Below are 25336 nucleotides of genomic sequence, written 5' to 3' on the forward strand. Positions count from 1 at the left end.
CATAAAAGGTAATCATTATTCTATGATTATGTTATACACTGACTAATGTCATTTGTTTGAGACAACACTTCCTAGGAATTTAAAAAGATTTTCCTTCCTCTTATTGATAGTTCTTTTGTTTGGTCACATTAATCCTGCATCCTTACTTCAAAATCTACTACAGTCTCAATCCCTAACCGATTTTTTTCATTATTTTGTGTTTATATGTACCCTCCTACTTTAACCTTTTTTTTTTCTGTCTGATCTTTAGGATGTAATCTTTCTCTTCAGTCATATTCTTACTTCCTATAGTGCAACTAGTCATTCATTATGGATACGATATTTTAGTGGCTGGAATCTTACGAATTGGAAGTAACTAAAATAATATGGGCAGTTTCAGCATTTGCCATCTTGCTCTACAAGAAAGAGATAACAAAATGTTATGGTATTCATTATTGTATACAGTGAAGGATGATGAACTTTGACATGTACACTTGATTGGGGAAAGTTTTTTATTTGAGAATCTATCTGTTTCAGGCTCATACTTTTGTTATGACACCCCTGGATCATTGCAAGATCATATCATGGATGATATGAAAGTCAGCACCACTCAGTTTGCTAGTCTATATGGCCTCTACTCTTGGCCAAATGTGATTCTCTGCTTTCTTGGGGGATTTCTCATTGACAGGTATTAAATTTTTTATGTTTTACATCACCCAATATTTTAGCATCTCTGAGATCACAAACTACTTCATAGACCCATTATGTCACTGTCAGGAACAGATTTATGACTTACAGCATGATTTTTGTGGCAGATTATTTAAGAAGGAAAAGGAGGTGTCCCTAGTGAACTTATTCCTTTTGAAGAAATTGCATTACAGTTGCATCTTATTTTGTCTGTGTAATCTAAGGGTAATAAAGAACTTTGATACAGGTGATATGTAAACACTTAGATTATTTCCAGAGAAACATGCCAGCCACAGTCTCCTCAAATTTGTAAGTAGTATGAAAGGTGTAATATTTCTACGTATATTCATGATTTTCATTAATAGCACACTGCCTATGTTTGAAATAAGAGTATAGGTACTAGTTGGTAGGCAGCCAACAAACAGGGAGGTATATTACCAGTATTTACTGGGTGGGTATTGGGAGAGTTTGTGATAGCTGCATAGTGAGCTAGCTCTTAATTGTCAAGTTACACTCCTCTGACCCAGATAGCTGTCTTTTCTTTCTGCTTCACTTGCATGTGGACTATTGGTATTCTGTCCACAAGCAAACAACTTCTCTTTGTCACACATAACACTTAACTCACTTGGCTCGTTCTTCGTAATTCTAGATTTTCTTGTGGTAAGCACTTTGCTCTAGCCCTGCGTTTTGGCAAAATGACTGAAGCGATAGAGAGTAGTAGGCAGGAACTTTTTAGGCAGGGTCATTAGGTAGAAGTAGCAGGCCTATTAAGGATGAGGTACTATAGACTAAGAAGCAGCAGTGGAGTTCACTGGTTATAGAGACTCTATCGCTGTGGCCACTCCTTTGAGGGAGTTTTAGGAGGGAACAGGTATCAGAGATGTAGCTAAAATGGGTAGAAATATGAGTACAGTTTTCAGTATAAAGAAACAAGTCTTTCCATATCATCCCTACACTTTACACCCAGTCACCCTCAGTTTGAAATTAGCATGAAAAGTGTAATGTTTCTAGATATATTTATGTTATATACCACCATTACAGTTGTGCTGAAGTAATTTGAACTTAAGGAGAAGATGAGTGAAAATATTACTGACTAAAAGGATCAATATATCAGAAGGGGTGGGGGAGACCAAGAAGGAGATACTATCATAGAGTGAAAGAGGCTTTGAAGTATAGTGATATGAATATTTAGGAGCATGAGCAGCATACATAAGTTAAAATGAACTGGAGTTATATGGTATACTAGGTAGACTATGCTATCAGTGAGCTGAACCTTGCAAAGCATTTGAGACTTTCAGGAGAACATGGAATAGTCAGTGAGGTTTATCTCTGAATGTTTAGTCCTGGTTTTGGAGCATTTAACAGGATAGCAAGAAAGTCAACGTTGACGAATAAAACAGTTTTTTCTATCTTTTTCTGGTGTGATTTCACTAAAGCAGGGAATTGTGAATAGTATAAACCATGGAATACCCTTTGGGGCTTGACTAAGGATAGTGGGCTCTAACACTATATAGGACAGCAAGAGACTGTATGTGCTTGAGTAAGGCTATTATTCATTTGCTTCTTACACTACATTGCTGTCAGGAAAAGCAACTAGGTAGAAAGAAATGTAATTGCAAACTTAGGAATGCTATTTTGGTAAGGATTTATCCAGAAGGATATCATGAACTAATCTGTGCATCTCGAATTGTAAAAATTATGAAATTTGAAATTTGCTATACATTGCCTGTAGTAATTGTATTCCTTTTTCGTTTACAGAGTCTTTGGTATTCGGTGGGGAACTATTATTTTTTCAACAATAGTTACTTTTGGCCAGTTTATCTATGCAATGGGTGGCATAGTTGACAGATTTTGGGTGATGCAGTTAGGGAGATTTGTCTTCGGGTAAGTCACTTGACAGTGCATTATTTTCTTTGTATTGTTAGACTTATTAGTTTTTCTTTTTTCATAATAATCACCTGCATTGATTATGCAGTTTTTTCTGACTACATCAGGATTATAACATAACTAGGACCTTCTAATGCATCATCAATTTCATGTATTTTTATGCTCATTCAGATTAACACTTTCCACACTTTTTTTATTCCTCTGGGTTTTCTCAAAATTAACCTTGTCTCCATCATTCCTTCCATTCCTTCTTTATACTAATATCTCCTTGCTCATAGCCTCAGTTCCTTCATAGGACTCTATTTGCAAATGTAAATCCTTATCTGATTTATTTGTCATAGCCACTCTTTTGATTCTTTCATTTTATCATTTATCTTAAGGTTAAACTTATTTGATCAGAACATAAAGTTATTTCCGTTCAGAATTCTTGAGATTTTGAAGAACAGGTGAGTTAGTAGATGAGGATAAAAGATTTTTTTCCTTCCTCATTACCTTTTCAATATTAGTGAGACAGCATTAGGAAGAGACAAATAATGGCTTCATTTGCACCCATCCGGTCTCTGTCTTATATGATATACCAAAACTAAAATATACACAGCCAAATTTTACCTTAACCACTTCCTGTGCCCAGGCTCAGCCCATTAACATGACATCACCCCACTTACACCTCATTGTTCCAATTTATTTTATCCAATGCATGTGTCTTGCCCTTCTTAGTATTTAGGCCCTGATACTTCATCATCTCAGTCTTCCCTGTCCCCTAGCATCTATCACTGCCAGTACGGAGATCCTCTTTCTCAGTCTCTTTTCTATTCATCTTTTCCATGTGCCCAAATCATTTCACTACACCTTGGACATGCTTTTGCTCTCTGCCACACCATTTTTTTCATGATCATCATACTATACCAGGAAAGGATGCTTTCCAATTTAAGTGATTGCAGGAATAGACAACCCATGGGTACCTATAGGTTAAGACATTGTGTTGTGGGTAACTAACTCTCGAGGGATTTTTCTGGTGTTAATTATAGTTGCTTGTACCCTGACACATCTATGTATACCAGTAAAATATTCCTCTGAATTTGAATGAGAAGAGATAGGAAATTCATACGAGCTAGTATTTTTAGGTGAAGCACTCAACATAGAAAATTTGATGATGTATATGCTATTATTTGTATTTGTAATAGATTTTTACTTTTTAACTTTTTATGTTTTTAGCATGCTTTTTAGATTTCTGTGTAGCTCACATTTAGCAGCTGTCATTTTCATCTGCATGCATCATCTGACCCTGATTGGATTCAAGTATCCACCTCATCATGTCCCATCCTTTTGCTACCTCATTTCCACTTGTTCATGCTTCTTTAGTAAACATCTGTAGTGGGACCTCTCGATTTAAGCTAATTTGGTCAACACCATTTTTAGAAAATAAACATTTTTTAATGTACACGGGCTCAAGTTTGGAATGACATAATCATCATTGGGCTGGTACAGTAGCGTGGTGTTGCCAGTGCTGTACAAGAAGCACTTGTACATGAGGGATGGATACAGAGTACAGTCATGGAGTACTGCAATATTTTGGACTGCAGTATATGCTACAAGTTTTGCCCCTTGCATCATGCCACCATAATGTCTCTTAAATTTTCCAAGTATGAGTGGTGCTAAGAAGCAGAAGCATAAGGCTATCACCATTCAGGATAAAATGGATATTCCAAAATATAAGAGAGAGGTGAATCGAACATCAGACATTAATTGTGTCCTTGTACACAGTGAATCTACTTCATTAACTGTTCAAGATAGTTCAGAGAAAATCAAGGAGAATGCCAAGGGTGGAACAATTATCAGTACATTTAAGACCTTGTATTCCTAAGAGTTCAATAATGAAGAGAATGGAATGAATGTATATTGTAGTATGTAATGGAGTGGATGGTATTACAGTTGATTTATTAAGAAAAGAGATGACTATGTTGTTAATTGTTTAGATAGGATTTTCAGTGTATGTATGGAGCATGGTGAGGTGCCTGAAGATTGGCAGAATGCATATATATTGCCAGTTTATAAAGGCAAGGGGAAAAGGTGAGTGCTTGAACTACAGAGGATATGAATTTGTTGTGTTTACCTTGTAGATATACCTTGTAAATCAAGAACCATTGCAACACAAACCTCGCCAGGTGGTAGAGTGTCCCGCAGTGTATCGAGACAGACTTCCCCAGAACTTTTTTTAAAGGGGAAGTAAATGTTTATAGTTGTGTTACTGGAGTGATAGTTTTTATACATGGTGCTTTGACAAGAAAATGGTGAAATTGGAAAAAATGTAGCTTAGACATTGAAGCTTATTGATACAGTGGTTAAATTGATGAGAACTACTATTGACGTTTGTGTAAATAAATTAAACATTTCCTTTCCATAGCCAGAGGTTGAACCATTATGTGACATTCATTTTTTCATTTCATTTCAAGCTAGAAGTTTCAGTTTTCTAAATTGTTTCTTACATTTTTCACATGTATATATATGTATGTTATCCCTGGGGATAGGGGATTAAGAATACTTCCCACGTATTCCCTGCGTGTCGTAGAAGGCGACTAAAAGGGGAGGGAGCGGGGGGCTGGAAATCCTCCCCTCTCGTTTTTTTTTTTTTTTCTTAATTTTCCAAAAGAAGGAACAGAGGGGGCCAGGTGAGGATATTTCAAAAAAGGCCCAGTCCTCTGTTCTTAACGCTACCTCGTTGACGCGGGAAATGGCGAATAGTTTAAAAAAAAAAAAAAATATGTATGTGTGTGTGTGTGTATGTGTGCGTGTGTGTGTGTATGTGTGTGTATGTGTATATATATATGTATATTATCCCTGGGGATAGGGGTGAAAGAATACTTCCCACGCATTCCTCGCGTGTCGTAGAAAGCAACTAGAGGGGACGGGAGCGGGGGGCCAGAAATCCTCCCCTCCTTGTATTTTTTTAACTTTCTAAAATGGGAAACAGAAGAAGGAGTCACGCGGGGAGTGCTCATCCTCCTCGAAGGCTCAGATTGGGGTGCCTAAAGGTGTGTGGATGTAACCAAGATGTGAAAAAAGGAGAGATAGGTAGTATGTTTGAGGAAAGGAACCTGGATGTTTTGGCTCTGAGTGAAACGAAGCTCAAGGGTAAAGGGGAAGAGTGGTTTGGGAATGTCTTGGGAGTAAAGTCAGGGGTTAGTGAGAGGACAAGAGCAAGGGAAGGAGTAGCAGTACTCCTGAAACAGGAGTTGTGGAAGTATGTGATAGAATGTAAGAAAGTAAATTCTCGATTAATATGGGTAAAACTGAAAGTTGATGGAGAGAGATGGGTGATTATTGGTGCATATGCACCTGGGCATGAGAAGAAAGATCATGAGAGGCAAGTGTTTTGGGAGCAGCTGAATGAGTGTGTTAGTGGTTTTGATGCACGAGACCGGGTTATAGTGTTGGGTGATTTAAATGCAAAGGTGAGTAATGTGGCAGTTGAGGGAATAATTGGTATACATGGGGTGTTCAGTGTTGTAAATGGAAATGGTGAAGAGCTTGTAGATTTATGTGCTGAAAAAGGACTGATGATTGGGAATACCTGGTTTAAAAAGCGAGATATACATAAGTATACTTATGTAAGTAGGAGAGATGGCCAGAGAGCGTTATTGGATTACGTGTTAATTGACAGGCGCGCGAAAGAGAGACTTTTGGATGTTAATGTGCTGAGAGGTGCAACTGGAGGGATGTCTGATCATTATCTTGTGGAGGCTAAGGTGAAGATTTGTATGGGTTTTCAGAAAAGAAGAGTGAATGTTGGGGTGAAGAGGGTGGTGAGAGTAAGTGAGCTTGGGAAGGAGACTTGTGTGAGGAAGTACCAGGAGAGACTGAGTACAGAATGGAAAAAGGTGAGAACAATGGAAGTAAGGGGAGTGGGGGAGGAATGGGATGTATTTAGGGAATCAGTGATGGATTGCGCAAAAGATGCTTGTGGCATGAGAAGAGTGGGAGGGGGGTTGATTAGAAAGGGTAGTGAGTGGTGGGATGAAGAAGTAAGAGTATTAGTGAAAGAGAAGAGAGAGGCATTTGGACGATTTTTGCAGGGAAAAAATGAAATTGAGTGGAAGACGTATAAAAGAAAGAGACAGGAGGTCAAGAGAAAGGTGCAAGAGGTAAAAAAAAGGGCAAATGAGAGTTGGGGTGAGAGAGTATCATTAAATTTTAGGGAGAATAAAAAGATGTTCTGGAAGGAGGTAAATAAAGTGCGTAAGACAAGGGAGCAAATGGGAACTTCAGTGAAGGGCGCAAATGGGGAGGTGATAACAAGTAGTGGTGATGTGAGAAGGAGATGGAGTGAGTATTTTGAAGGTTTGTTGAATGTGTTTGATGATAGAGTGGCAGATATAGGGTGTTTTGGTCGAGGTGGTGTGCAAAGTGCGAGGGTTAGGGAAAATGAGTTGGTAAGCAGAGAAGAGGTAGTAAAAGCTTTGCGGATGATATAAGCCGGCAAGGCAGCAGGTTTGGATGGTATTGCAGTGGAATTTATTAAAAAAGGGGGTGACTGTATTGTTGACTGGTTGGTAAGGTTATTTAATGTGTGTATGACTCATGGTGAGGTGCCTGAGGATTGGCGGAATGCGTGCATAGTGCCATTGTACAAAGGCAAAGGGGATAAGAGTGAGTGCTCAAATTACAGAGGTATAAGTTTGTTGAGTATTCCTGGCAAATTATATGGGAGGGTATTGATTGAGAGGGTGAAGGCATGTACAGAGCATCAGATTGGGGAAGAGCAGTGTGGTTTCAGAAGTGGTAGAGGATGTATGGATCAGGTGTTTGCTTTGAAGAATGTATGTGAGAAATACTTAGAAAAGCAAATGGATTTGTATGTAGCATTTATGGATCTGGAGAAGGCATATGATAGAGTTGATAGAGATGCTCTGTGGAAGGTATTAAGAATATATGGTTTAGGAGGCAAGTTGTTAGAAGCAGTGAAAAGTTTTTATCGAGGATGTAAGGCATGTGTACGTGTAGGAAGAGAGGAAAGTGATTGGTTCTCAGTGAATGTAGGTTTGCGACAGGGGTGTGTGATGTCTCCATGGTTGTTTAATTTGTTTATGGATGGGGTTGTTAGGGAGGTGAATGCAAGAGTTTTGGAAAGAGGGGCAAGTATGAAGTCTGTTGGGGATGAGAGAGCTTGGGAAGTGAGTCAGTTGTTGTTCGCTGATGATACAGCGCTGGTGGCTGATTCATGTGAGAAACTGCAGAAGCTGGTGACTGAGTTTGGTAAAGTGTGTGAAAGAAGAAAGTTAAGAGTAAATGTGAATAAGAGCAAGGTTATTAGGTACAGTAGGGTTGAGGGTCAATTCAATTGGGAGGTGAGTTTGAATGGAGAAAAACTGGAGGAAGTGAAGTGTTTTAGATATCTGGGAGTGGATCTGGCAGCGGATGGAACCATGGAAGCGGAAGTGGATCATAGGGTGGGGGAGAGGGCGAAAATTCTGGGAGCCTTGAAGAATGTGTGGAAGTCGAGAACATTATCTCGGAAAGCAAAAATGGGTATGTTTGAAGGAATAGTGGTTCCAACAATGTTGTATGGTTGCGAGGCGTGGACTATGGATAGAGTTGTGCGCAGGAGGATGGATGTGCTGGAAATGAGATGTTTGAGGACAATGTGTGGTGTGAGGTGGTTTGATCGAGTAAGTATCGTAAGGGTAAGAGAGATGTGTGGAAATAAAAAGAGCGTGGTTGAGAGAGCAGAAGAGGGTGTTTTGAAATGGTTTGGTCACATGGAGAGAATGAGTGAGGAAAGATTGACCAAGAGGATATATGTGTCGGAGGTGGAGGGAACGAGGAGAAGAGGGAGACCAAATTGGAGGTGGAAAGATGGAGTGAAAAAGATTTTGTGTGATCGGGGCCTGAACATGCAGGAGGGGTGAAAGGAGGGCAAAGAATAGAGTGAATTGGAGCGATGTGGTATACCGGGGTTGACGTGCTGTCAGTGGATTGAATCAAGGCATGTGTATGGGGGTGGGTTGGGCCATTTCTTTCGTCTGTTTCCTTGCGCTACCTCTCAAACGCGGGAGACAGCGACAAAGCAAAAAAAAAAAAAAAAAAAAAAAAAAACCTTGTAGGTTGTATGGGAGGGTAGTGATTGAGGGGGTCAAGGCATATACAGAGCATCAGATTGGAGAGGACCAGTGTGGTTTCAGAAGTGGTAGAGAATGTATGGACTGCTTTAAAGAATGTGTATGAGAAAAACTTAGAGAAGCAGATGGATTTGGATGTGTCATTTATCTTGTGATAGGGTTGTTAGGGATGCCTTGTGGAAGGTCTTAAGATTAAACAGTGTGGAATGCAAGCTTCTAGAGGCATTGAGAGGTTTCTATTATAGGTGTAAGGCATGTGTATGAGCAGGAAGAGAGGAGATTGAATGGTTCCAAGTGAAGATTTTTCTGAGGCAGGGGTGTGTAATGTCACCATGGTTTGATTTAATAATGGATGGGGTGCTGAGGGAGGTGAATGCAAGAGTCTTGGAGAGAGGGGTGATTTTGCAGTCTGTAGGGGATGAGAAGGCCTGGGGAGTGAGTCAGTTGTTGTTTGCTGATGTGACAGCACTGGTGGTAGATTCATGTAAAAATCTGCAGAAGTTGGTGACTGAGTTTGGAAGAGTGTGCGAAAGGAGGAAGTTAAGAGTAAATGTGAATAAAAGCAAGGTTACTCAGTTTAGCAGGGTTGAGAGATGGGTTAGCTGGAATGTGAGTGTGAATGGAGAAAAAGTGGAAGAAGTGAAGTTTTTCAGATACTTCTGAGTGGACATAGCAGCAAATGGAACCATTGAAGCAGAAGTTTTAGGTGAATCATGGGGTGGGTGAGGTGGTAGTAAATGATTTCGGAGCAATGATGAATGTTTGGAAAGAAAGGTAGTTATCTAGGAGGGCAAATATGGGTGTGTTTGAAGGTACAGTAGTCCCAACAATACTATATGGATGCAAAGCATGGACTATAGATAATGCTGTGTGAAGGAGGGTGAAATGTTTGAGGACAGTACATAATGTGAGGCAGTTTAATTGGGTAGGTATTGAAAGGGTAAGAGAGAGGCATGAAGTAAAAAGAATGTTGTTGATAGAGCTGCAGAGGGTGTGCTGGTTGATAGAGCTGCCAAGGGTGTGCTGAAATGGTTCGGACATTTTGAAGGAATGATTGAGAAAGATTGAGATGATATATGTCAGAAGTGGAGGAAACAAGGAGAACAGGGAGACCTAATTGGAGATAGAAGGTTGGAGTGAAAAAGACTTTGAGTGATTAGGGCCTGAACATGCAGGAGGGTGAAAGGTATGCACAGGATTGAGTTAATTGGAACAAAGTGGTATACAGGGGTCATTGGACTGAACTAAGGCATGCGAAGCATCCAGGGTAAACCATGTATAGGTCTGTGGGGTCTGGTTTTGGACATGAAGCTCTAGTTTCAGTGCATTACACATAACAGCTAGAGATTGAATGCGAGCTGATGCAGTCTATGTTCATCTGTTCCATGCGGGAAGTGGAAATTAAGTATAAATTTTTTTTTCATATAACCTGTTCAGTGTATACTGCAGTTTCTCATTGGTATAATATTCTGTACTGTCTTATTGATAACAAAACCCCCAGTCTCCATGACGTACATTATTTGATTTATGCATTTTTGATTTACATGACCATTTTCAAGAATGTAATTCATATTTCTCACCAAATCTTCATTTTGACTTTACAGTTCTTTAAAATGACTGCCTGTTGCACAAAGTGCTTTAAGATGATCCATTCTGATGTATAATGAGTATTTTATCTTATATTCTAGTATTGGTGGAGAATCACTTGCTGTTGCTCAAAACACATACACAGTTAGCTGGTTTAAGGGCAAAGAACTTAATACAGTGTTTGGTCTGCTGCTGAGCATGGCAAGGGTTGGATCAACCGTCAACTTCCTTGTTATGGTACCATTGTATGACTGGGTTGATGGTTATGCTGACGGTCCTGAAGCACTTGGAATTTCTCTGATGTTTGGTTAGTAACAATGGATGTATTTCCTAACATTTTCTGTAATGATTTTCTTCAAATATAGTTTTCCATTTCCTTTTCTTTTTTTCTTCTGTATTTTTCTTGCATGTTCGTAATGTAAACATAATGTATACATAAACATCTATACACACATGTACATGCATATATATATATATATATATATATATATATATATATTTTTTTTTTTTTTTTTTTTTTTTTTTTTTTTTTTTTATACTTTGTCGCTGTCTCCCGCGTTTGCGAGGTAGCGCAAGGAAACAGACGAAAGAAATGGCCCAACCCCCCCCCCCCATACACATGTACATACACACGTCCACACACGCAAATATACATACCTACACAGCTTTCCATGGTTTACCCCAGACGCTTCATATGCCTTGATTCAATCCACTGACAGCACGTCAACCCCTGTATACCACATGACTCCAATTCACTCTATTCCTTGCCCTCCTTTCACCCTCCTGCATGTTCAGGCCCCGATCACACAAAATCCCTTTCACTCCATCTTTCCACCTCCAATTTGGTCTCCCTCTTCTCCTCGTTCCCTCCACCTCCGACACATATATCCTCTTGGTCAATCTCTCCTCACTCATTCTCTCCATGTGCCCAAACCATTTCAAAACACCCTCTTCTGCTCTCTCAACCACGCTCTTTTTATTTCCACACATCTCTCTTACCCTTACGTTACTTACTCGATCAAACCACCTCACACCACACATTGTCCTCAAACATCTCATTTCCAGCACATCCATCCTCCTGCGCACATCTCTATCCATAGCCCACGCCTCGCAACCATACAACATTGTTGGAACCACTATTCCCTCAAACATACCCATTTTCGCTTTCCGAGATAATGTTCTCGACTTCCACACATTTTTCAAGGCTCCCAAAATTTTCGCCCCCTCCCCCACCCTATGATCCACTTCCGCTTCCATGGTTCCATCCGCTGACAGATCAACTCCCAGATATCTAAAACACTTCACTTCCTCCAGTTTTTCTCCATTCAAACTCACCTCCCAATTGACTTGACCCTCACCCCTACTGTACCTAATAACCTTGCTCTTATTCACATTTACTCTCAACTTTCTTCTTCCACACACTTTACCAAACTCAGTCACCAGCTTCTGCAGTTTCTCACATGAATCAGCCACCAGCGCTGTATCATCAGCGAACAACAACTGACTCACTTCCCAAGCTCTCTCATCCCCAACAGACTTCATACTTGCCCCTCTTTCCAGGACTCTTGCATTTACCTCCCTTACAACCCCATCCATAAACAAATTAAACAACCATGGAGACATCACACACCCCTGCCGCAAACCTACATTCACTGAGAACCAATCACTTTCCTCTCTTCCTACACGTACACATGCCTTACATCCTCGATAAAAACTTTTCACTGCTTCTAACAACTTGCCTCCCACACCATATATTCTTAATACCTTCCACAGAGCATCTCTATCAACTCTATCATATGCCTTCTCCAGATCCATAAATGCTACATACAAATCCATTTGCTTTTCTATATATATATATATATATATATATATATTTTTTTTTTTTTTTTTTTTTTTTTTTTCCCAAAAGAAGGAACAGAGAATTGGGCCAGGTGAGGGTATTCCCTCAAAGGCCCAGTCCTCTGTTCTTAACGCTACCTCGCTAATGCGGGAAATGGCGAATAGTTTGAAAGAAAAGATATATATATATATATATATATATATCAACATATACATATATACACATATACATATTCATACTTGCTCGCCTTCATCCATTCCTGGCACAACCCCACAGGAAATAGCATCGCTACCCCCTGCTTCAGTGAGGTAGCATCAGGGAAAAATAAAAAAGGCCACATCCTTTCACACTTAGTCTCTAGCTGTTATATGTAATTTTCTGAAACCACAGCTCCCTTTCCACATCCAGGCCCCACAGACCTTTTAAATTATAAATGATTGATGTATTATTATTATTTGCCCAGTCTGTTAAATCCGAAATCCATTATATTGGGGTCCGTTAAATCAAGGATTTACTGTGTATTGTCATTGTCTATAACAGACTGTTTTAAAAGAGAACATTTTTGATTCTTGATATATGATTCAGCCATGAGGATCATATTTTTGTAATTGCACTTTTACTAGGAAGAAAGTTAGAAAGTTGAGAGTAAATGTGAATAAGAGCAAGGTTATTAGGTACAGTAGGGTTGAGGGTCAAGTCAATTGGGAGGTAAGTTTGAATGGAGAAAAACTGGAGGAAATGAAGTGTTTTAGATATCTGGGAGTGGATTTGGCAGCGAATGGACCCATGGAAGCGGAAGTGAATCATAGGGTGGGGGAGGGGGCAAAAATTCTGGGAGCGTTGAAGAATGTGTGGAAATCGAGAACATTATCTCGGAAAGCAAAAATGGGTATGTTTGAAGGAATAGTGGTTCCAACAATGTTGTATGGTTGCGAGGCGTGGGCTGTGGATAGAGTTGTGCGCAGGAGGGTGGATGTGCTGGAAATGAGATGTTTGAGGACAATGTGTGGTGTGAGGTGGTTTGATCGAGTAAGTAATAATAGGGTAAGAGAGATGTGTGGTAATAAAAGAGTGTGGTTGAGAGAGCAGAAGAGGGTATTTTGAAATGGTTTGGTCACATGGAGAGAATGAGTGAGGAAAGATTGACAAAGAGGATATATGTGTCAGAGGTGGAGGGAACGATGAGAAGTGGGAGACCAAATTGGAGGTGGAAAGATGGTGTGAAAAAGATTTTGAGTGATCGGGGCCTGAACATGCAAGAGGGTGAAAGGCGTGCAAGGAATAGAGTGAATTGGAACGATGTGGTATACCGGGGTCGATGTGCTGTCAATGGATTGAACCAGGGCATGTGAAGCGTCTGGTGTAAACCATGGAAAGTTCTGTGGGGCCTGGATGTGGAAAGGGAGTTGTGGTTTTGGTGCATTATTACATGACAGCTAGAGACTGAGTGTGAACGAATGTGGCCTTTGTTGTCTTTTCCTAGCGCTAACCTGCACACATAACGGGGGAGGGGGTTGTTATTTCATGTGTGGCGAGGTGGCGATGGGAATGAATAAAGGCAGACAATATGAATTATGTACATGTGTATATATGTATATGTCTGTATATGTATACGTTGAGATGTATGGGTATGTATATTTGCGTGTGTGGACGTGTATGTATATATATATGTGTATGTGGGTGGGTTGGGCCATTCTTTCGTCTGTTTCCTTGCGCTACCTCGCTAACATGGGAGACAGTGACAGAGCAAAATGGATATAAATAAATGCACTTTCACAGTTTTTTTTATCTGTTTTCGATTATTCTCAGTACCAAAAGAGGACTTTTTTTGCATTACTATTGTACCTTTTAAAATGAAAGAAGAGATAATTCATGAGCTGTTCATATTCAGTTTTACCATTTTATTTCATGTAATCACTTTAGAACCAGTAGTAAATGAATATTAAGTAATTGTTTTTTTGGCACAGAATTTATCACTTAGCATTCTCAAGTGAAGCACCCATAATAGAAAATGTAATGGTATGTATATTGAGAACTAGAAAGTTATCAATTTAGATAATGGTTAATTCTTTTGGGATAGAACTTCTATTTGGATAGTGGTTAATTCTTTAGGATATTGAGCAATATTAGAAAAATTTGCATGTGTGGACGTATGTATATACATGTGTATGGGGGTGGGTTGGGCCATTTCTTTCGTCTGTTTCCTTGCGCTACTTCGCAAACGTGGGAGACAGCAACGAAGCAAAAAAAAAAAAAAAAAAAAAAAAAAATTAGAAAAATTTGAAATGTAGTGAATTAGTGTGAATCATATGAACAAATCCAGCAGTTTAAACATGGCATTGTAGAATTTCAACCTTAGTACAATACAAAGGCCTTTAAATCATAGTATGCTTCTGCTCTTCATACTTATTGTTTACCTAATGACCCTAAGAGTTGATCATCAGTTTGATTAAATTACCAGTGTTGGAGATTAAACTTTCAACAAATTTTGAATATTCTCACTTACTATTTGACCAAGCATGTGGATATGATGGTTGGGAAGTGATTCTCTGAAGAATCCCTGGGAAGCATAGGCAGGTAGGAGTATGCAGAGCAGTTATGGAAGTAGCAGAATAAATGTCTATGTGGAGAAGAGAGGTGAAAAAAGAAGGAATGTTATATTGATAAGAGAAGTATAAGGAAGAATGCGAGATCTACTGTGACAGCTGTCTTTTGAGATGACATACAAACAATGTTGCTTGAAAAAACATTCAAATGGCAGTAACTTTCATACTAGGAAATACAGTACTTTCATACTGAGAGCACATACTCTTTTAATGGGACAAATTTTCCTTCATTTAATGTGATTACCATATATCTGTGGAATAGAGAAGTTATTGTATCTTTGTATTATGTTTAATGTTTAAGATGAGGTATAAATCCTCTTTGAAAAAGATATTTAAAGATATTCATCATACTAAACAACTCTTTTTAAGAACTGGAGATAGTAGTAGCATTTCTCTGTTGAATATAAATTGAAAATTACTGTTATTTGTTTTCAATATATGGGTTATGTCTCGTCACGAATTTGAAGAGTTATCATTTTAAAGAAAATTTCCTTTTTTAGTTTCATATGAGACTATGATATCAGAGTAGTAGTTTTATGATTATTCACTGCAGATACTGATATGATTTGAACATTTTCCATACAGCTGGAGCCACCTGCGTGTTCTCTCTTATTTGTGCGGTGATACTGGGTTTCTTAGACAAAAGGCGATCAAAAGTACTACGACTCACTGCTGCCACGTCTGGAGAGAAAGTTAAATTATCAGATGTCTTGTCATTCCCATCTTCTTTTTGGCTGTTGTCTATCATCTGTGTATCATATTATGTTGCCATTTTCCCCTTCATTGGACTCGCAAAGTAAGTATATAGCTCATGCTTTATAGTCTTTGATGTTAAATCTTGAATTCATAAGCTTACTTTAGTGTATATGTTAGTAAAGAAAATATGTATATAACTTCATTGAAACTGTGTAAGAATAATATGGCTTGTTTTATATAGTGGCAGAAATTCTAAGAGTCATGCATCTCCTTTAGCCTGATATTCATGTAAAGTTCACGTACTGCTTTTTGTTTTTTGCAGAGTTTTCTTCATGCGCAAATTTGAACTTAAAGACAAAACTGCTAATGCTGTAAGCAGCATTGTTTATATCATCTCTGCCTTTGCTTCGCCAGTATTAGGCTTTGTGGTGGACCGCACTGGACGTAATGTACTTTGGGTGTTTATTGCTGTGCTTGTCTCCATAGCCTCCCATGCTCTACTCACCTTTACTTTCCTCAGTCCTTTCATTGCAATGGTAAGTTTAGAATGTGATTATGTGCAGTTTTTGCTGGAAACAATATTCATTAGCAACAGTGTACATATTATGTAGAGGATAGGATTATATTGGGAGCTCAGACATGTTTGAGATCAAAAGGAGTGAGAGACACAGCTGAACCACTAAACTTAAATTGGATAAATTAGATCCAAACATTTGTGGATAGCAAGAATTAGTGAAAAGAATAGAGAAAATTTACATGGTGAGTTCAGATGATTAACCCTTAAATGCCAGGTGACATGCAGCAAGTTGATAGTAACATAGAAAAAAAAAGAAAGGCCTTCAAATTTTCTGCATCCTATCATGAAATCAAATGTAAAGGATATGGAAAAAGAAAAAGTGAGCTAATATATCTTAATTGGTCAAAGTTAATGCTAAAGTTAATGAATACATCCCCCAGGGGAGTGATGGAGGAGGGTTTTGGAGGGTGTGTATCATTCGTATTTTTTATCCCAATTACATAATGATAGAAATGCATGTATAAGTAAAAGATATTGAAAAAAGTGAGGTAATGTATTTTGTACGGCTATGTTCTAATACAGAAATTAACACATGTACGGCCATGTCTTAATTTAGAAGCTAACACAAACCCACAGGAGCATGATGGGGGAAGGATTTTGGAGGGTTTATGTCTTTCAGATTTTCTGTTTCCGATTAAAAAGTGAGAAAAATATTTTGCATGCAAAGGATATAAAAAAAAAAAATGAAATAACATGTAAATGGCTGTGATATAACACTGAAGTTAACATGTAGATATCACTAAGTTACTATTCATGTTGCCTACTTAGGAGAGAAATTAAGTCCATACCCAGTAGCCATAGAAATGCCATGATATTGCAGCACTTTAAAGAAAAAAGTGCTAGTATTACAACTCTTTGCATTACCCAAACACCTTGATCATTTGTACTGTGTAGGGAGGAGTTCTACACTTGTGGGGCCCCATCTTTTAGACACTCTAATATTGTACAACTTGTTAGATTTCTGTATGTCATGTGCATTAATCATAGTTTCATTTTACAAATCTCAGCACTTAAGGGTTAAATGAGGTTACACTGAATCATCCGACAAGTAGAATTGGAAAGCTCTTCATTTCAACATGAGAATATATTATTTGATTTTGACATACAGAAAGGATGGAATTTGAAGAATGATTTTATCTGTTGGGAAGAAAAGGTTACATTAGCATGTAACTTAGCAATAGGGTTCAGTTCTGAAATCTATAGGGGTAGTAGGGTTTTACTTTATGTTGTGCTAAGAATTGATGATTCTTATCCAATACGATTCCATACACGCACATACTTTCTGCAGAAAAATACCATCTTTCTCAGTGGGAATTCCCTCATAACAATTTAAATAAGTTGATAGATACCTCTGTTACATTATCTTTTGCCTCATAAGCAGCCCATCCTGATTAATTTTGTTATATTACTTAGATACATGTAGAGGAAATATGCTGATAGTAAATTTTTCTGTTCATATGAATAATTATTTTCTTTCTTTAGAGTATTTTAGGTTTGGCGTACTCCCTTCTGGCTAGTGCCTTGTGGCCAATGGTTTCACTCGTCATTCCTGAGCATCAATTGGGAACAGCTTATGGCATGTGAGTTGATCTGGAATGCAACTTACAGTCCTTCTAAGTTTAAATGAATCAGTTCCGAGGTAGGTTAACCCTTTCCATGTGGCAATAGGCACACAGTACACACCCTTTCCCTAGTGTTGATGAATGTAAATAGAAGCAGGTAACTCATGTATGTTAAACCCTAGAAATTACTTTTCATGATGTACATTTCTGAAGGTTTTGATATCATTTATAATATTTTACCAAAATACCTGTGTACATTTTAGGATGCAGAGTGTCCAAAACCTGGGTCTGGCCCTCATCAGTATGTTGGCAGGACTTATAGTGGACTTAAAGGGATACCTGGTACTGGAGATGTTCTACATGGTGTGGCTTTGTGGTAAGTTATTTCAGATAAACTGGTTTTAAAGATATTACACAGTATAACTCTTTTACACTGTTACTAACAATGCTTATTGGTCACTTGTGTAGACTTTTTAAAGTAGTGTAAAATATGAAGCAATACCTTTGATCTATTACAATACTGCAGTCAGTCTTTGCTGGTATGTGACCTTTACCTTCGCTGTTCCATTTCTAGTACAGATTGAATAATTACTTCCATACCAAAGAAAGGTATAGGACAGCACATTTACAGATGGAATGGTGACTGTACACACACATATATGCTTTACTTAATTGTCTTTTGGCCTGAATCAGCACAGAGGGTTAAGTTTTGTCCACAGTAATATGAGTTTGGTTAGTTGAATATCTTTCATCAATGCATTTTTATGGTTCATTAGAATATCATTGGTTTCTCACATGGTGCTTTTCCTACCAAACATAAGAATTCAAGTTTTTTCTTTGTCTTATCTTTGAATTTGGGTAATGCTGAAGATTTCATGAGACCCAGGTATAACACATGCCATAGGCTCAATATAGTTTGCTTTCTTTCCTTACAATATTTAGCTTGATAACATAATGTATGATGCTCAGTTAACGTAGTTAAATCATGAGGGCTGGTTTAGAATTTTTAAAAGATTTTTTTACACTTTGATTTTAATTTAATCTTAATAGCTAACGTGTTTATGTATTACTTTTGTCTTTCGTAACTGACATTTTTATTACTCTTGTTTCATATTCTTTGTAGCCATGAACATTTGCCTCGATCTCTAAAGGAATGGTCCCTTTTTTTTGCACTTCAGGAATTAATATTTACGGACTTGACATGTGCACTGTTTTCTAGGAACATAACCCCTGCTCATGTTGCAAGAAGACAGTATTCCTTATGCATTGCCTGCTGCATTCTTGCAACTTGCACCTTCACGTATATTGCCATATGTCTGCTTGACCAACTTGTCTATCATGTGTCCATCAGTCATCCAAGCATCTTTTTCATACTTTCTTCACATGATTATCCTTCTCACATCTTCATTCCTTCCTTTTGATTGTTATACATCATTGCTTCTCCCATCTTATCAAGGTAGTGCTAGGAACAGACAAACCGTTGTCACTATCTACATATATATATATCTGATGCCTGTTCCCTCTGGAACTCCCATCAAGGGATGGCCGTGGCAAAAGTCTCCACTTATTCCTGTCCTTACATGCTTCTTTCGCTTACACCATTCCACACATTCTTCCACTATTTCTCTGCCTCCAGTATTCCTTCACCCTATTGTCCATGTCACTGGTGGTCTTCCACACACATCAACCCCTTTAAATGTAAACTCTCAGTCATGCATTCTTTCCACATGCCCAAACCACCTGAGCATATTACATTTCACCCATTCTGCCACTCCACAAATCATTTCCTTTGCATTTCCTGCCATACCAAACCATGGTCTCATTTTCACATAACCATTCTGGTACTATCATGCATGTAAAAGAGCCTACCATCCACAGCTAAGGCTTACAGACTATTCCATGATATACTCCAGCTGCTTTATATGTTGTGGTTTGGCCCACTGACAGCATGTTAACCTCTTCTACCACACAGATCCAGTTCATTCCATCCCATGCATGCCTCTTACCATCCTTGAATGTTTAGACTCTGACACCCCACATCCTCTTTCACCCCATTCTTTCATCTCTTTGGGCTTCTTTTCCCTTCCACTTCTGACATGTAAATCCTTTGAATTAGTCTTTCTTTCATTGTCATCTTCATACATCTGAACTATTTCAGCACCCCTGGGTAATTCTCTCAGTTATACTTTGTTTGCTGCTGCTTCTTTCTCTAACAATGTCATTCTTGACACAATCAACCCACCTACAGTGCATGTTGTCCTCAGACATTTCATATCCAACTTATCCATCATCATCCTTTCCTTTGCATTCACAGCCCAAGACTTACATCAATACATCACTTTCACGACTGCTTTACCTGATCATTCTCAAATGCTGCAATTTAGACAATTACTGGTTCTTCTCCATTTAGATTGATATTAGAGTTTTACTGCTTATTCCTTTTAGAACTAAGAATCTTGTTCCTACTTGCATTTAATTTCAACCTCCTTCATCCTATGATATACCATTAGAGCAACTGGGCATTCTACCCATCTTCTCTGATTGAGGGCAGAACAACATTATATATTTGTGACAGATGCTTTAGTTCCCACTCTGTTTCATTGTGGTTTATATGTACAGTACATTGTAGTAACCCCTTTCATTTTCATTTCATTTGATGCCATATTCACAAAAGTATCAAACATCAATGGTGACATTATACAGCCTGTAAACACATTAATTTCAAACCACTCACTCATTCCATCATGTGCATTAGCACTACTTCCAGTATAAAGTGCTTCATGCCATAGAGAGCCAGAAATAGATGCTGCATACTTTTCTTTGGCAATTTATTTGTTACCATTGTCAATTCTGAAATCTAGTCTGCATGGACTTTAAGCTTCCTAGTTTTATCTTGATTGTTATCTACAGGAGGTTCAGTAATCCCTGCAACATGATATTTTATCAACTCTAACAACAATCTGTATTTCTTTATCTTACCTGTTTCCCCATCATCTTAGTTCCCCCTTCCTCTTCCTCCCTCCACTCCAAACTCATAGTTTTTCTTAGTCAGTCTTCACTCAGCCTCTCCGTATGTCAAAACCATATCAGCACACTTTGGTGAGCTCCCTCAGTCAGACTGCGTACTACCAAACCTCACTCTTACATTGCCATTCCTTACACATTCATCCTGCTTCACACCACATTCTCTCATTCAATTTTCCATACTTCGTCTTACATTCTTTTGCATTCAAGGCCTGAGACTTACTTAGGACTGTTATACATTTAAACATACCCATCTTTGCCTATATAGATATTGACTTCTTCAAACTCCTTAATACGCCCAGGAACTAATGCCCCTCTCCCACCCAATAACTCTCCTCAGCACCAACAGTTTTATCAGCTGCCACATCCACTCTCAGGTACCTAGAGCATTTTACTTTCTCAAGGTCCTCTCCATTTATGCATTCAAACCTTCCTGTCTCATTCCCATGGTGCAACTCATTACCTAATTTTTATTCACTGTGCCCTCAACTCTTTCCTTTCACTCACTCTCCCAAACTTTGTCTATGGCTTCTAGATTTTCTCTCTAGAGTCTGACACCAGAACCATTTCATTAGCAAATATTAACTGGTTCAGCCCGTCAACCCTCTCACCCCCCCAGCGTGTCAAAGACCCATCCCTTGCTCAGGGAACCTTGCATCACCTCCCTCACTACTCCACCCATAAGCAGATTAAACAGCCATGATTGACATTGAATATCTTTTACTCAGAACCCCCTTAGAATTGCTCAGCCCCTACCTTTGTACTTGCATACAGTTCTCACTCTCCTGGTGAGAGTGCCTCACTGCACTTAGAAATTTTGCATTTACTGCATATACTCATAGCACTTTCCACAGCACCTCACTATCAAACCTGTCATATGCTTTCTCCAGATCCGTAGAAGCCACATACAGTTTACCTTTTTCTTAAAGTATTTCTCACATAAATTCCTCAAAGCAAACACCTGGTCTGCACATCCTCTACCTATCCTGAGGACATGCTGCTTCTCCTCCTTGTCAGATGTTCTATCTATCTATCTATCTACCTATCTATATCTCTGACATTTGTTCCCTCTGGGAACTCCCATCAAGGGATGGTCACAGCAAAAGAGTCTTCACTTATCCCTGTCCTTGCATGCCTCCCTCACATACACCATTCCACGCATTCTTCCACTATTTCTCTCTCTCTCTCTCCAGTATTCCTCCACCCTATTTGCCCATGTCACAGGTGGTCCTCCACTCACACAAACCCCTTTAATTGTACTATCGTATGCTTTTCTTGTAAACTGATAGTTTGCATTCTTTCCACATGCCTAAACCACCTTTAGTATTATGTGTCACCCATTCTACCACTCCACATTTCATTCCCTTTGCATTCCCTGCCATACCACATCTTTCATACCCCTTTCATTTCTTTCTTCATTCCATCTAGTCACACTACATTTCAGATGTTCTATGCATGCATTGGTAATTATACCCTAGCTAAAAATCCTTTCAGTAATACATCCTCTTAGGGTTTGTGGAGGTATTTGTTTCTGTCATGGAAGGGGAATATCTCTTTCAGTTAAAGATACTTAGAGTGATGTCTGGTATTTTTTAGTCAGTACTGTTTAATGTAATTTTTATTAGTATACAAACTTTCATTGCTTTTCTGACTCTAAAAGTTGCGTTGGCTTCAACTACTCTCCTCGCTGTGGTGAACAGTAGTGATGGTGGGTATCTGTTGAAATCACCTTCTCAGAGAAAACAGGAAATTCCACCAGCTATCAGAAGGGAAACATATCCGGCCTTTGAAGACAAACTATAAGAATATAGATGATAAATCCAATCAGCAGAGTATGTTTTTCTTATTAATGCTGTATGATGTGGGGCTCATTTCGTATTCTTGTAATTATGTTTGAAATGTATGGGATATTTAGCACATAAGAAAAACTTGATCTAACACAATGACTAGAATTTCAAGTTGTATGTTAGTGTAGAAAGTGTAACATTAGTACTTTGAATATATTTGTAACGTGCCCTGTATCCTAGATTTGTTCAAGCTCTCAATACAAGTCTCTTGTTTCATCTGCTGTGTCAGATCCTGCCAGCATTTCTTTTTTAACATTCTGTAGTATAGTTTAGGTCTCCCAAAAGTAGTTTTTTTTTTTCTTCTTACTGTCATCAATTGCATTTTCACAGTATGTTTATAATAATGTGAAGCATTTAAGGTAAACCATGGGAAGGTCTTTGGGGACTGAATGTGGATAGGGAGCTGTGGTTTTGGTGCATTACACATGACAACTAGAGACTGAGTGTGAACAAATGTGGCTTTTTCTGTTTGTTTTCCTGGAGCTACCTTGCTGAAGTGGGGGTAATGATGCTGTTTCCTGTGGTGCGGGGTAGCGACAGGAATGGTTGCAGGCAAGCAAGTATGAATATGTGCATGTGTATTTATGTATATGTCTGTATGTGTGTATGTACATATATGTATATGTATGTATATGTGCGTTTATGGGCGTTTATGTATAAATGTGTATATGAGTGGATGGGTCATTCTTCGTCTGTTTCCTGGTGCTACCTCTGACACAGGAAACAACGATTATGTATAAAAATAATGATGATATTAATAATGTACATGTGAGGGAGGCGTGTAAGGACAGGATAAGAAGAGGCTCCTTGCCCCTTGATGGGAGAATGGTCATCAGAGATGTACAAAGGTAGATTCATGGCACGTTACTCTTCACTATTCACCAGATCTAAAGTCAAGCTTTTAATGTAGATGTGTTTATGTATAAAATTTATTTAGAGATATAAAAGGTGTTCTAGTATGCCCACTTTTGTTGGAGTCAGTAATGTTATCAATATTATAGGAAAGAAAAGATACATGCAACAGTTTAACTCAGAAAAGCGAAATGTAAATTTTTACTGTGAGTGTACTTAGTACTTTCAATCAACTTTTCCCCTTCCCTTTTCCCTTTTGCAGATGTGGTAATTTATCCAATAAAAAAGTAAACAGTCCTTTGATGTAGGCTTTTGCCAGTGATAATTATCATGGTTGCTTTCAAAGGTTTTGAAGGTCACATTTTTTGCTTGTGGTATGTGCATTTTTGTTTTGTTTTACATACAAGTAAGTTATAAGTTCTGCTGTTTAACAAAAATGTGTTTGATGTGTGATGTGTAAGCTAAATGTGTCTTGTTTTTGTCTTGTACCCTAGTTGCTTTGATATCTACTGTGCTAATATGGCTGATGGACTCAGCTAAGGGAGGGACACTTAATGCTTCCATCAGTGAGCGACGGAGACGTAGAGAAGACACTGAGTAAGTTGCATATAGTTGGTATTTATTGTACATGTTATAGTTACATGGTTAATAAGAAACTTTTATGTTGAAAGATTTACAATGGATTTTATACCAGTTTTTCTAGAAATGGGAAGTCTTGAAGTAATAATGATAGGTAAAAGAAGAAAGCTTGGGAAGGGTAGACTGGTTGATAGTGGATAGTCTTGGGTACCCTTAGAAACATAACAAATTGGGGATAGGGGAGAAAGAATGCTTCCCATGTATTCCCAGTGTGTAGTAAAAGGCGACTAAAAGGGGAGGGAGTGGGGCGCTGGAAATCCTCCCCTCTACTTTTTACATTTCCAAAAGAGGGAACAGAGAAAAGGGCCAAGTGAAACTTTTCCCTCTTAGGCTCAGTCCTCTGTTCTTAATGCTACCTCGCTAGTGCGGGAAATGATGAATATGTATAAAAAACAATCATATTTAGTAATAAATTGGAGCTTTTCTGATTGTGGTGAATGCATTGATGAAGTTAAGATTATCAGGATTCTGAAAGAGAAACAGGTTCATTGTAGAAACTGGTCAAATGATTTAGAATGGGAAGTTGAAGAAAAAAAAATAATGTGAACCATGGCATGTGAAATGTCCAGGGTAAACCATGTAAAGGTCTGTGGGGGCCTGGATGTGGATAGGAAGCTGCAGTTTCAGTGCATCACACATGACAGCTAGAGAATGGATGTGAGCGAAAGTGGCATTTATTCTGCTGTTCTTGGCACTACATTGCTAATGTGGGAAATGGTGATCAAGTATGAATAAAGATAAAAGAAGGGATTTAATTTATATCCTCAAGAAGGGAGCAAACTTATTTAGAGTAATAGAGAATAGAGAGGGATAATGAATAATATATCCAGGTCTTTTTTTCAGCAACATGAAGAATGTAAGGACTTTGATCATTATATCAATAAGGAATGACAGGAGTATATATGTTCAGAATTATTGAAGCATATTCTGGAGCTTATAGTGACAAGTGTATTTACAATAACAACTTGAGCATAGAACACTATGAAATGGATGTCTGAAAGTGCAGCAATTTCAAAAGAAATTTCACTGAAGTCATGTGATGAACACAGTTGATAGAGTGAGCTACTTGAAAATTAAGGGATGTTGTTTTTACTTGGAATAGGCAAAACAAAATTATAAGTTGGTGTGGGATTTTAGGTGGAAGGAATTGTAAGGAATTATTTAATGATGAAGTTATTGGGTATGGGTGTAGCATACACTGATTTTTATGAAAGGCCAGAATAAAAAGACAGTAATAGAATATCTTTGAGCACAGATCACTATTAATAGCTTTGGGTAACATGTGCTTTGAAAAGAAGTTCTATAGAACTAAATAATTGAGTTATTTATAAAAGGAAAAATGCCCTTGTGTAATCTTTTTAAGTGTATATGTATTTCATGTTCTTTTATGAGACAAAAATCATAAACCATAAAATTTGTAGTAATTGATTTTCATGT

General features: G+C 38.3%; 1 protein-coding gene across 4 annotated transcripts in view; it reads left to right on the forward strand.

Moving 5' to 3' along the window:
- Positions 1-25336, forward strand: part of LOC139755329 (lysosomal dipeptide transporter MFSD1-like) — a 31159-nt gene that overhangs the window by 1968 nt on the left and 3855 nt on the right. For 2 of the 4 annotated variants that reach the window (XM_071673479.1, XM_071673481.1), the window contains exons 3-10: positions 517-667; positions 2425-2550; positions 10358-10563; positions 15288-15498; positions 15721-15934; positions 17458-17555; positions 17801-17913; positions 23755-23857. In XM_071673479.1, the coding sequence (XP_071529580.1) occupies positions 517-667; positions 2425-2550; positions 10358-10563; positions 15288-15498; positions 15721-15934; positions 17458-17555; positions 17801-17913; positions 23755-23857 (1222 nt within the window). Of the gene's footprint in view, positions 1-516; positions 668-2424; positions 2551-10357; positions 10564-15287; positions 15499-15720; positions 15935-17457; positions 17556-17800; positions 17914-22221; positions 22394-23754; positions 23858-25336 lie in introns of all 4 variants that reach the window. The other 2 variants (XR_011714080.1, XM_071673478.1) reach the window with 2 other exon arrangements.

Source organism: Panulirus ornatus, chromosome 19 (assembly GCF_036320965.1).
Source record: "Panulirus ornatus isolate Po-2019 chromosome 19, ASM3632096v1, whole genome shotgun sequence".
Classification (NCBI taxonomy): Eukaryota; Metazoa; Arthropoda; class Malacostraca; order Decapoda; family Palinuridae; genus Panulirus; species Panulirus ornatus.